General features: G+C 36.6%; 1 protein-coding gene across 1 annotated transcript; it reads right to left on the minus strand.

Annotated features, from left to right (window-relative positions):
- Positions 1-7,881: 7,881 nt before the first annotated feature.
- On the minus strand, positions 7,882-13,331 carry LOC106429355 (ribonuclease TUDOR 1). Its single transcript, XM_013870106.3, has 15 exons — positions 13,079-13,331; positions 12,511-12,680; positions 12,284-12,358; positions 12,056-12,172; positions 11,841-11,951; positions 11,560-11,766; positions 11,265-11,480; positions 11,078-11,185; positions 10,834-11,004; positions 10,554-10,751; positions 9,680-10,264; positions 9,232-9,420; positions 8,882-9,157; positions 8,308-8,685; positions 7,882-8,220 (listed from the first exon to the last, which is right to left on the minus strand). The coding sequence occupies exons 2-15, from the start codon at positions 12,661-12,663 to the stop codon at positions 8,029-8,031; spliced, it is 2,976 nt and encodes a 991-aa protein (XP_013725560.1). The 5' UTR covers positions 12,664-12,680; positions 13,079-13,331; the 3' UTR covers positions 7,882-8,028.
- Between the last annotated feature and the right edge of the window lie 583 nt (positions 13,332-13,914).

Raw genomic sequence — 13,914 nt, forward strand, 5'->3', positions numbered from 1 at the left:
GTTTGATTCAAAACCGGATGGATACGCACGGTTTCAATTTAACCGATTTGCACGTGCCGTGTAGAATCGCACGTGTAAGCCCCACAGTTATGTTCGTTCTTGTAGCCTTGTAGGCATTGAAATCGATGATGGGGAACTCGTTCGTTTTGTGGAGTATGTTGATAAAGACAACATTGGAACTATAACGTTCCAAGAGTGAAAGAGATTTTCTTTGGTTATACCCTCATGAAGCCACGATTGAAAACATATATAATCACTGGGAAAGGTGTGCTTAATAGACATTGGGGAGGAAGCTGTTATATATACCAGCTGGTATAAGCTAACATGTCAAAAGAAACAGATTGCTTCTCGGGAGGACTAGCCGTGCCATTTCTAGGACTAGAGACGACAATGAAGCAAGAGTTCATGGAAACGTTGAGAGGTTTCTACAGAGGACTCTTACCAAATCTTGTAGTAGATCCAAGCATATATAACTTATAATTATGTGAGATAACAGTAACAAGCTGATTTACATTTCTCAACTATCGATATTTTGTATGATCATTTACATTTTAATCTCGACTATAAAATATGATCCACGATACTGACAACGATCGTATACCTATAAACATTTGTTTATATATAATGGTACTCTCAACTTTACATATATTTATTTTAAAATTCAGTGATTCAAATCTTTTTATTGTTTTTAATTATATTGTTTAGGATACAAACAACATTTTTTTTATTGTAATACAAGCAACATTACAATAAAATATAGTTTACATTCCAAAATTTAAACGATTTAGTTAGTTTTTAAATTTCACATAGTACATAGATCTTTTATGTTTATGAACTAATTTTTTTATTAAAATAAGAGCAATTGGATTTAAAAAAAAAGAAGAGCAATTGGATTATTAAAAAAAAATACTATATAAGAGCAATTGGAACAATAGTTATAACTTATAAGGATTTTCTTAAATAGTAAACCGGTTATTATGTAAACCGCCGCCAAAATAAGGGAAACACCGTGATAACCCCCACAAATAAAAGCACATGTACAACAAGTTCCTTGTTAGTTATGGACATTGTAGATGCTATCCTCTATCACATGGCTTGTAACTAAATAAAAGAGAGCAGGTAGTGAGAGATAATTGATTATGAATAAGCACTCTTTAAAGAAAAGTATTAAAAATAATGCATTGCAACTAGAAACCTTTTTCTTTAATGATATAGACATGCTAGAAACAAAACTATATTGAGCCGACGATACAGTAGCATAGTTATAAAGTTATATGAAATTCTACAGTTTTACACAGATCCCGGATCTTGAAATTTTCTCAGTGTGTATATTTTAAGCAATAAAAAACTTGTAAATGGCAACTCGGATCTTAATATATAAAGATAGTTTAGAAAGAAACAACAAGATTGTAAAGCTATTAAAAGCAATCAGAATACTTCTCGTGAGAGAATCAACACATCACCGGAAGAAGAAATAAAAACATTAAAGATCGAAAATACGAAAAGAAGAAAGGCGTAGCCTTCCCTTTGCCTCTGATGACTTGCCGTTTGTATCCTTCTCCGTTAACAAGAACAGAGAAAGATAGCGGAACCGAGTAAACTCCGGTTAATCGTAGCTTGAATCCTTCTTACCGGCGTCTTCGTGTTCCGTTTCTTCCTCCATATCTTCTTCTTCTCTTCCTTAGATTAGTGGCAAGGAGAGATAAAATGTTAGTGTTTCTTTTAGTCTTCTATGTCTATCTTCAACCCATTTATAATGCTTCATTTGGTCCCATATCCAAATCATTATTAATTTACTATTGTTATTTTTTAAAGTATATGTTTTGCTCAATTTTATTTCAACGCTGTGGAATCTTTATGAAAGTTATACCTAACTTCAGTAAAATTCTAATAAGCACTTCAATAATGGGGGTGTTTTACTCTTAAAATAATTCAGTTTGCATTATTATTATTTTTGAGTAATATTCAGTTTGCATTATTGCATGGCATATAATTTTTTAAAAAAATTCCAGTTTGCATTATTGCATAGCGTGGAAATCTTAATTAATGAATTCCAGTTTTAATCAATAATCCCACATAATAGTTTTATACAATGTTAGATGCTAGCTACCTCTCTCAACTATCAATTTCTGGGATGTGAAGAAATGTCAGAAGCATTTTCTCAAAAAAAAAAAAAGAAGAAATGTCAGAAGCACACTACAAGAAAACAGCGGTATTCTGACGGACGTTCCGACGGAAAATGAATTCCTCGGAATATACCGAGGCATTTCCGAGGCAATTCCGAGGAAACACAAAATTTTGCTTCCTCGGAATTCCGTCGGAATATTCCGACGGAATTCCGAAGAAAATTCATTTCGTCGGAATATTCCGACGGAATACCGAGGAAACTAGTATTCCTCGGAAAAAACCGATGAATTCCGAGGAAATATTATAGACGTTAGAGAGCCGTTGGAGAGCCGTTGGGGGGATTTTAAAAATTCCGAGGAAATTCCGACGAACTAGCCGTTTGCATCGGAATTCCGTCGGAATTTCCTCGGACCGTCGGCAGGATTTCAACTATAAATACAAGCACCCCTCTTCCTCTTCATTCACACCATATCTTCATCCTCCCTCTCACTTTCTTTACACACGAATTTGATTCATAAAAAACATGTCTTCTTCAAATTATTTTCGTTCTTGGATCGATCGACCTCATTTGGATCCGAACACGAGATTGCTTACGGAAGAATACCAACAAGGTATAACCGAATTCATGGGGTTAGTTCACCGACAACCGGAAGCAAAAACAGGTATGTTAAGATGTCCTTGCTCTAATTGTAAAAATAAAAAAGTTATTAAAGAATGGGATGTTTGGACTCATTTATATTTGAGTGGGTTTACACGAAGTTACAAAATTTGGTATCATCATGGAGAAACTGATTATGAACTTGGTAGTACTAGCGAACCTCAGCCAGCGGTTAGATTAGAAGATCCAATTAGAACGGATGTAGATTACGGTGTAGGTACTGAGCAGATGGTAAATGATCATTTTAGAGGGGAAGATTTACCCAATGCCGAAGCTAAGAGATTTTATGATATGTTGGATGCTGGAAAGCAACCATTGTACGAAGGTTGCAGAGATGGTCATTCAGCTTTATCATCTGCTACAAGATTGATGGGCATTAAGACGGATTATAATTTGGCTGAAGACTGTGTGGATGCGATTGCTGATTATGTAAAAGGTATTCTACCCGAAGATAATGTAGCTCCTGGCTCATACTACGAGGTTCAGAAACTCGTAGCTGGTCTTGGTTTATCGTATCAGGTAATAGATGTATGCAGAGACAACTGCATGATTTATTGGAGGGCGGATGAACAGCGGGTTTCATGCAAATTTTGTGGGAAGCCTCGTTATAAAGATACGAGTGGAAGAGTTCCAGTACCATATAAAAGGATGTGGTATTTGCCTTTGACGGAAAGGTTGCAGAGGCTGTATCTGTCTGAACGCACAGCGCAACCAATGAGATGGCATGCGGAGCACTCAACAGATGGTGAGATCAGACATCCTTCAGATGCAAAAGCGTGGAAGCATTTCCAATCAAAGTATCCCGACTTTGCGTATGAGAAAAGAAATGTCTACCTTGGATTATGTACTGATGGTTTCAGCCCGTTTGGCAAGAGTGGAAGACAGTATTCTCTATGGCCAGTCATTCTTACACCATACAACCTACCCCCAAACTTGTGCTTGCGACGAGAGTTTTTGTTTCTCTCGATTCTCGTTCCCGGACCAGAGCATCCTAAGAGATCACTTGATGTGTTTCTTCAGCCACTAATATATGAGTTGCAACAACTATGGACTCAAGGTGCTGAAACATACGATGTTTCGTATAAAGAAAACTTTCAAATGCGGGCAGTACTAATGTGGACAATAAGTGATTTTCCAGCATATGGTATGTTATCTGGATGGACAACGCATGGAAGGCTATCATGTCCATATTGTCAAGATAACACTGATGCTTTCCAACTAAAACACGGAAGGAAAACGTGTTGGTTTGACTGTCACAGGAGATTTCTACCACCAGATCATCCATATCGTAGAAGTAGGAATTTGTTTACGAAGAACAAGAGGGTGTTTGACAGTCCACCTCCGGAAATTCGTGGGAAAGATTTGAAGACACAACTTAGAGATTTTGGTGCAGAAAGGACGCCAGACGTCGGTAAGTATTCTAATTTTTAAATTATATTTTTTATATTATTAAAACTATTTTTTGTAATTATTAAACTATTTTCTATATTTATTAGACATTTTAAATATTATTAAAACTTATTTTTGTAATTATTAAACTAATTTCTATATTTATTAGACATTTTAAATATTATTAAAACTTATTTTGGTAATTATTAAATTATTTTTTTAATTATTAAACTATTTTTTATTTATTAAAACGACGATTTTTGTAATTATTAAACTATTATATTTTTGTGTTTAAAAACTATTTTTAAACTATTTCAGCAAGAATTCAACTGGAATGCCGATGATACGCTCTCTATCTATCACCATTTTGTCCATAAAGTTATGGACAACTATGGGAAGCAGATGTACGAGTGGAAGAAGAAGTGGGAAGTAAACAAGGTAGTTTTTAATTTATTAACAATTTTTAATTTATTACACTATTTTTAAAATTATTAAACTTTTTTTTTTAAATTAAAAGGTCCCAAAGTCGATGAACGACACGGTCTGGAAGGAGTTGTGTGCGCATTGGGATAAAGAAGAGACGAAAGAAACTTCTTCCACCAACTCCAACAACCGCAGGAGCGACCGTAAAGGAAAGGGCATCTACAAGCATAACTTGGGTGCTCAATCTATTGCCACTCTGGCGGATCGCATGGTAAGCTCAACCGCTTTTTCTTCAATTATTTAAGTTTCAGAATTTTATTTTTTTGCATTTTCAAATTTCTAATGTTTGTCTAATTTATTTTTTTTCAAGGCGGAAGAAAATGAAGGCCACCCAGTTGATGATCTCGCCCTTATGAAAAGGGCGTATACCAACAAGAAGACCGGCCAGATTGATGATGGTCTTGTGAGGGACGTGGTCGACCTGGTCCAAACTCAGGTGTATGACGAAGTGTCTCAGCTTCAAACCGATGATGACGATTCGACGGCCTCGACCAACTTGTCTCGGGTTCGAATCAACGAAATCGTTGAATCGGTAAGTTTTTTTTTTTAAAAGTTCAATTTAATTATTTCTTGATTTTTATTTTATCATCAATTTAAATTATCTAAACTTGGTTATTTATATTTCAGTCGGTTCCAAAGAAAAAGGGACGTTTGGTCGGTTTGGGTCGTCGCTCCCGGTCGGCTGCTCCTTCTTCTGCACCACATGCGTATGTTGATCCAGAAGTTCTTACGGCTCAGCTGAAGGACAAGGATGATCGGATATCTGCGTTGGAGACTCAGATGGCAGCTCAACAGGCGGGCTATGAGACCCAGAAGAGGCTGAACGAGCAGATGATGGAGATGATGAAGAGGATGTACCCGAACGAGACGTTCCCGAACATTCAAGACCCGTAGTTTTTTTTTTTTCCAAAAACTCTGAATGTTTTATTTAAATTTGAATATTATCTACTATGTTTTATTTTATGTTTTATTCAATTTTAATTTTAAATTTTAAAAATTTTAATTTTTAAAAATAAAATTAATTTAAAAAAAAAAATAAATTTTTAAAAAAAATAAATTTTTTCAAAATTCCGAGGGAATGGAGTTCCTCGGAAAATTCCGAGGAACTTTCTCCCCTCGGCAAATTCCGACGAACTTTAAGTTCCTCGGAATTTTCTGAGGGAAAAAGTTCCTCGGAATTTTCCGAGAAACTCCACTCCCTCGGAATTTTCCGAGGGAGAGGAGTTTCTCGGAAAAGTCCGAGGAACAAATGTTCCTCGGTATTTTCCGATAAACATTCCGAGGAATATTTCGTCGAAACTTCCGAGGATTGGGCCATCGGAATTCCCTCGGTATTTTCCGAGGAACCTTCCGACGAACTTCGTGTCCTCGGAGTATCCTCGGAATTTTGTTTCCTCGGAATTCCGTCGGAAAATTCCGACGGAATTCCGAGGAATTATGAATTTCCGAGGAGTTATTTCCGAGGACTTTTTTCGTCGGTATGTCCTCGGAATAGCGTTATTCCGACGACATACCGACGATTTTTTCCCTCAGTATCCCGATGTTTTCTTGTAGTGGCAGTCGTCAAATATCATTTGCTTTTATTTTTGCTGATAAAAAAATGGTTTGCTTTCCTTCATCTAAAACTATTTTCTTATTTTTCTATAACTTTTCCATGACAATTAAAAACACAATTCATGTGTCTGTCAATTCCACTAGGAAATAATAAATAATCATTTTTATATACAAATAAACCAACCATACTTTTCGAAATTTTAGAATACTCATTTTGTAGGAGGTGATCCAGTTTAGTGGTCATACGAGGACCACTTAGCTCAGCTCAGCCGTGCATCCAACTGACATTGAGTTTGTATCAATTTGTCAAAAAAACTTATTTTTCCTCAACAACAAGTGGAGACATACTTGCATAATTAGCTATTTACCCTTTCAGTTTACAAAACTATGAATATGATAATCAAAAAGTTGGCTGCATAGTGTATATCATTATGCCCAAAGTTGCATTTTTTCTGAAAGTTAATGAACAATCATAGCTTGACACATCACTGCTTACGTACTAACTATGGCAAGAATATGTACTGCATGAGTACACTTCTTTCTTTTGAAATCAGCATTAACTTAATTCGAAATCGTTGTAGAAATAACACTCCATGAATATATCAACTTTTGAATTATCATTAGCGGGTTTCGATAAACATGACTTAGCAAAACAAGTTTGACATATTTATAATGCTACATAATATCTGTATATTATAAAATAATAGATGACTAGTTTGTGAATGCTTCTTTAAGCTAATTTTATTGAGTGTGATCTTCTAGTTAATTAAATTTGTGATTTATTCCTAGCAAAAGTAACATCACTAATATTATCTTGTGTTAATAACTAGTAAGTAAAAATCACGATACAAGGGAATAAAAACTATCGTTGAGAAAGAAGAACCTAAAGCATAGGAATGAATATGAATTTGATTTATATATTGTATACAATTAACTAATGTGTAGTGTAGGCCTTTCTTTATATAGGTAAAAGCTCTTTACAACGTTTAATTTTATAACAAAACTAGCAATGGACAATAATCACGTCGAATAAGCACTAGTCCCACTAGAGTGGGAGCCAGTAAGCAACCATCACTACTTCAACTCGTACCAGTTTATTATATTGAAATCAATATATGAATATAGTTTTAATTCCTTATTGAGAAAGCTTCGTACCACTTTAGTTACGCCTTATCACAAATGAAGCACGTTACTTTTGCGATTCTATAAACTTTGATTAGAATCGAAAGTACTAATCGGAATATAGAACACTATATAAAAGATAGAGAAAAACACATTTACGGTTTAATTGATTGCATAAATATACACAACTAAGTACATCTCAGTATCTCGCTGATAAATATACCAACTTTAATTAGCGTTACATTTTTTCTAAACACAACTCGTCAAGCCATTTGGATTAATACAAATCTCTAGACGGTGATTAAAAGGAACTAGACGGATGATTAGACGCTGTCTAAATTGATTTCTAGAAGATTCGTTTCAAAATAATTGTCTCGCTTATGAATGATTTACCATCTATATCGATTTCGTTAGAACATTGATCTGAACTATGTAAGAGTCAAAAACACTATTTTCTCCTTTTTATGATTTGATCTAATAATATATCACCCTTAAGTAAATGAAAAATATTTAGACGATAGAAACATAAAAAAAAAAAACAGTAAGGATAAGTTCGAACTTCGGTTTTATTTCAAGTCCTATATAGAAAACTCCCTCTCAAAGTCAAAACTATAAATTAAAAAAAAAAGGAACACTTCTTCTCTCCCTCCTACCTCATGGTCCCTCTTAACCATATCACATCATATACCGATAACTTACCGGCGACCACCACCGGCAGGCTTTCTAGCCGGAGCAATGTCCTCATCATCTGATTCAACGTCACCGTACTGCCATATTCCAGTCCTAGACTTGCGAGCTTCCTCTTGGAACTTCTCCAAAGCATCAAGAGCAGCTTTTTTGTCCTTGTGCTCAAACCTCCTACGTTTCTCCATCCTCGCTATTCCTCCCTGTGTACATCATCCATCATCATCATAAACACCTTTTCTTGGAACATGTTTTGTATAGACAAGGTGAGAGAAAGAGACGAAACCAACCTGAAGCATTGCAGCATTAACCGAGACCTCATCGTCGACAGCGATGAGAGTGACAACAAGTTCAGTTCCAGTGCCTTGTCCTTTGACTTTGCCACCAGATGCGTCTCTTTCTTCTATCACTGCTTTGAACTCTTTACCGCTTCCCAGCGTTATTGTATGCAAATACTCTCCAGCTTCAGGACCAAAGTCTTCTTCCAAGCTTGGTACCTTAATGTAAGCAAGCCTGCAGAGCTGAGCTAGCCCTGGCGCTGAGGAGACAGAAGGATCAACTGGTCGGATTGCGCTGTAAGGGACAATCTCTTGGTTTCCATAATCGATGTAGAACACTTCAAACTTCTCATCTGGAGACTCAACAGCTGCACGAGGTGCACTCACAATCTGAATAAAAACAGGTAACGGTTAAACAAGTGATTTATTACAGATTTCAATTTATATATATTTTTAAAATAAATGTTTATGTAATTTTTTTCAAAAAAATTAAGGACCGAGGCCAATGTTTCACTCGGCTTTGCTCAGGACCAGCCCTGGAAGAAAACAAAATCACAGAAACTAAGAAAGTGGATTTGTATCTTACCATTGCACGGTTCCAGGAGTTGTCAAGGCTAAACTGTGCAAGGACAATGTCACCTCTCTTAGGGTTGAAGGAACCAATGATTGGAGCATCTTTAAGACTCAAAGATGCAAGCTGGTTCTGAATAGAAGCTACTCTCTGATCTCCAACCGTTTGAACATAGAACCGACCACCTCCAAGTACTTCAGTAACAGCAACCTTCAAAGTCTCCTTTTGTCTGGTCTCAACGGTTGTACTTCCGTTTGAGACTTCTTGTCCTTCAACATAGTTCTCCCAAACCTACAAAAGATCAAAAAGCGGTTTAGCAAGATGATTTTATTTTTGACTAAAAAGACATGTGTTGCTTGTCTCACCTTCAGTTTCTGATTCTTAGCAGATCTCTCTGCTTGTTCAAGTATATGTGCTTCAACAATCCTGTCTGCACCAAAGCTTGTCTGCATTTTGGCTAAGCCAGCTTCAAGCAGAACAGTCGCCACATTTGTCCTGGACTCCCACATTGATCCCAAGAATGTACCGGTTCTATCCACCGTCTCAACTTCAATCTATGTAGTTCATAACATAACATTATCAACACACCATATAGAACCAGAGAAAATTGAATTTAATATATTAAAAAAATATTAGAGGGAGGAAAGACTTTGAGCGTGAATAAAATATATACTTTAAAAAAACATATAGAACAAGAGGAAACTGTATAAAATATATAGGAGGGAGGAAAAGACTTTGAGCTTGAATAAAATATACTTAAAAAAAAACAATATAGGCCAAGAGGAAACTGAGATGTAAGTTTGGTCTACATACCTCAACATCTCTCTGCATGATCCTACGTCTCATTACAGAGATAGCTTCATCTGAAAAGGGCTCTCCACGGCCAGGGCATCTAACACCAGAGAACGCAAAGGCAATGCTACACGTTAGCTTTGGAATATAAAGCTTACACCTATGTCCACTTAGTACATATTCCACAACAGCTGGTATCCTCCTGATTCTTTGCAGCGATGGCAAGAAGTCTTTAGCCTTCTTAGCTGCGGCCACGGTTAGGTCTGTGATGTGCATGACAGGAGACTCTTTAGCAGAATGGATTCCTTTCTTTCCAGAGAGAGCACGAGACTCAGCAGCGAGAAGAGCATCATAATGGTTCGATCTCTCTTCAAAGTCTCTGTGTCTAACCACATTTCCAAAACCACGAGACAGAAGAAGCTCAGCGATGTTCACTCCAGCTGGCTGGCTGCCAGAGATGGCTGATGCAGCCACTTCCTGGGTATCGCCTTTTGCAGGAGATGGAATGAACACTGATCCAAAATCCATTATCCTATCACCAGCACCTGTTGGGGCAGCACCTTCTGCTGGTGTGACTTTCCTTGAGTATTCCATTTGAACAATAACCTTTACCAAGAGAAAAAAAAACATCAAATATTGTTCATGTGTGGACACAAATGCAATGGCAAGAGTAGTTAGTAATACTCTCTCGGTTTTATTTTAATTGTAGTTTTAGATTTGTGCACAAAGATTAAGAAAATATTTAATTTTGTATATTATCTAAAAATGGAAAATATAGTCATATAGTCATATAGCATATAAAGTTCATAAATTTTGCAAATTCTAAAACTGACACTTATTTTGTAACGAAAATTTTACTTTACAGTGAAAAAAAAAATTGAAAGGGAGGGAGTACCTGTTTGCCAATAAGCCTCTGTCTCAAGAACTCTCTTGCTTCACGAGCATAAGGAGCTGGCTTCTCTTCTCTACGTGGATTACCCATTTTAGGACATCTGATACTCGAAAGATTAACCCTTCTCTCTGCTGCTGGGCTCCCATATGGGATAGCATCATCAGCAACTACAATACAGTCCCCACTCACCACCTCCACTACCTAAAAAGAGATATAATAAAACCAATGACTCAAAAACCAAAGCAAAGGAGAAAGACAGTACTCAGCCAAGAGAGATGTTTACCTTTCCGGTAAAGTTCTGGTCATGAAGTGCCTTAGAGTTTGTAGCTGGTGGAACATAGTTAGCCCACATTTTCACCTTATCTTTTTTGCATTTCAGCTCAGCAGCTTTCAGCTTTCTCTTGGCTTCCTCCTCCATCATGTTTGCACTCCATTCAACATATTTAGCAAGACCCTTAAAATTAAATAACAATCAATGTCATTAACTTTGTTTAAGAGTAGTTTTTACAACTAATATAAGCACATACATTTTCAACGAGCTCTAGCCCCAAGTCTTTAACTGCTTCCCCATCAGAGTAATGAACTGAACCAATCAGATTGTTGAACTTGTCAACGCCTTCAAGAACAATCCGAACCTGTAGAATGCAGTTTCAAGATTAAGATAGTCCAAAATGCCAAAAATAAAGATAAAAACATGATAAAAAAAAAACTTACATCTCTGCTAAGAACACGGTGCTCAGTGAAGTACTTGGCTTCAGCTGCAAAAGGATCAGCAGAAACCTCCACAGACGATGCAGCTGCAGAGGCAGCAAGTCTCTGAGCTGACGTTAGAGGAGCTTTTGATGACTCACCAGAAGCATCTCCGCTGGACTCATCTGGAACCGTCTCAACAACGTTTCCATTTGTGTTTCTTCTTCCCATTGATGGAGACTACAATTGTCCGAAAGAAAACGTCTATAACTTTGTTGCATTTTAAAATGTCAAACAGGGAAGAAAGTTTATAATTCACCTGGATTCCAGCAACGAACACTTGCACAAACTGGAACTCTGGAAGAAGATAAACACGGATGCTGCTTCCATCGCGCACTTGCTCAACAATGCCTTCCATAGGCTTGCCTTTGTTGGCAGCTAACAGCCCCATGGCGTCAAAGCCTGCAGAGTCTCCAATGGCAGAAGGAGGAAGGTCTCTGATAGATGCCTCAGCAGCACCAGGGACCTGATTCACCATCAAATCTAATAATAAACTACATGATTTTGGGGAATATAAAGTTAAGGAGGAGGAAGACCAACCTTGCTCCAGCAACCAACTCCTTCTTGACTAGCCTGCTCTTGGAGCTGAAGCAGCTCTGTAACGTAAGTGGGATCAACCTTACCCTGATTCTGCTGACCTGGCTCCCTAACCTGCCCATAGTACAAGCATTAATAACAAACATAACTCAGTCAATATTGCAATATAATGGTTATTATAATCAATATTGAAATATAATGGTTGTTATAATAATCACCTTTGCCCAACCATTTTGAACAACAAGCTTTGCAACATTCTGGGTTCCAAGGAAAACAGAGCCAAATTCTCTTCCAGCAAGGGCTTCAACTTTGTATTCCACTCTGAAAGAAATTTCCTGTTCAAATAACAAAAAAAAAGAAGAAGCATTTACTTTAGATCAAATAATATTATTCAACCACAATAATCACTGTTGTAATTAGTTAGCAAAGGATTTAGACTTTGGTACCTTTCCTATGCAAAGTTTCCTCAGAAACTCCTTGCTTTCCCATGCAAAAGGCTCATCCTTACCTCCCCTGCGAGCCTAAACAGAGCAAAAACCAATTAATTCAAGTAAAAAAAAATGTTGTGGAGAAAGTTTTTTTGTCAAATACCCATTTCTGATAATTTTAATCTTAATTTAAACCTATTTAAAAATAAAAAAATAATGATTTTGGAATGTAGAGTAAAGCTCACCATCTTAGGTGCCATGAGGCAAGAGAGAGTGATAGCCTTTTCCGGTGGAGCTCCAGGTCTGTTGTGGACCAAAGTAGTGATCACCAAACAGTCTCCGGAGGTAACAGCCTTCACTCTTCCTTTGAGCCATTGGTTCTCAGTCGCTGACGCCATCTTCACTGGCTTAAGACCTGCACCAACCACAATAAATACCCTTTTAACAAAAAAAAAACATTCATGAAAATAATAATTCGATGCTGCTGCTTTCAAAAATGTGCATTGGTAACTACTATATGATCAGATCGTCCAAATCACGAGAGACAGAGATACATGCATCGATTAAAAAAAAAGGTTATAAAATTTATCCCACGATGAATCACAAAAATGCACTTTGGTTTCGATCTACACTATAGAGATCGTTCGATCGAGTCAATTAAACCGAACATAACAAAAAAAAACAGACGATATACATTAACGCACGATCATAACAAGTGAAGACAAATCAGATCGGGACTAATCGAAAACGATCAATTGAGTCAACAGACGATTAGATCTACAATGACTTCTTCGATGGTTTCAATGAACGTACCTTGATCAACCAAATGAGACAGGAAAAAAAAACAAACTAGATCCGGAGATCCTTCTCTGTCTCAATCTGTGACAGAACACAAAATGAGAAGAAGCTCTGAGTTTCGGACACAAAAAGTTATAACGGCGGATCTCGAGATAAGAGGTGAGAGAGACACAGGGGAATTGTGCAGGAGGAGGTTAAAAAGATATATAAACAGAGTTACAAAGCAGAGGGGGGGAGGTAATAAGCAATTGTCTGTTTTACCCTCGCTGTTTGGGATATATTACGGGGATATGCCATTGTAGAAAAGCTGAAAAGAGTTGGGTTTAAGGATCGTACCGAGGAAAGTGAAAATCACATTGTCTGGATTCACTTTCGAGTTTAACTACTACAGATCTGCCCTAAAAGCCTATTTTACCCGATTTTGCATATCTAGTCCTTTTTATTATTTTCATTTGGTATTTAGACATTATATACTCTTTTATTCAATATACCACCAGATTTAGATTGATAAAACAGCTTATCGACGCAATAAAAGAGATAGCTATTTTCGGAATGACTGATCGTATAGCAATAAATAGATAATTATGAAAAAGTCACATGTCTATCCTATGCTTTAACGTACTCACCTACTCTGACAAGTACAGATTTGTAGAAAATAAATTAAAGTTCATAGTAAGATATTAGAAACGTTTCCCCTTGTTTTTATTTTAAATGACGTTAATAGCTTTTATGTTTTAAAATAAATAAAATTATAATGTTTGGTTTGATTATTATCAACGGTGATTGAGTGAAACACTTAAAACTGATGATTCTTTTGTGCTTAATGTTTATTGTGATTTCCGAATATTTCC

This window comes from Brassica napus, chromosome A3 (genome assembly GCF_020379485.1).
Source record: "Brassica napus cultivar Da-Ae chromosome A3, Da-Ae, whole genome shotgun sequence".
NCBI lineage: Eukaryota > Viridiplantae > Streptophyta > Magnoliopsida > Brassicales > Brassicaceae > Brassica > Brassica napus.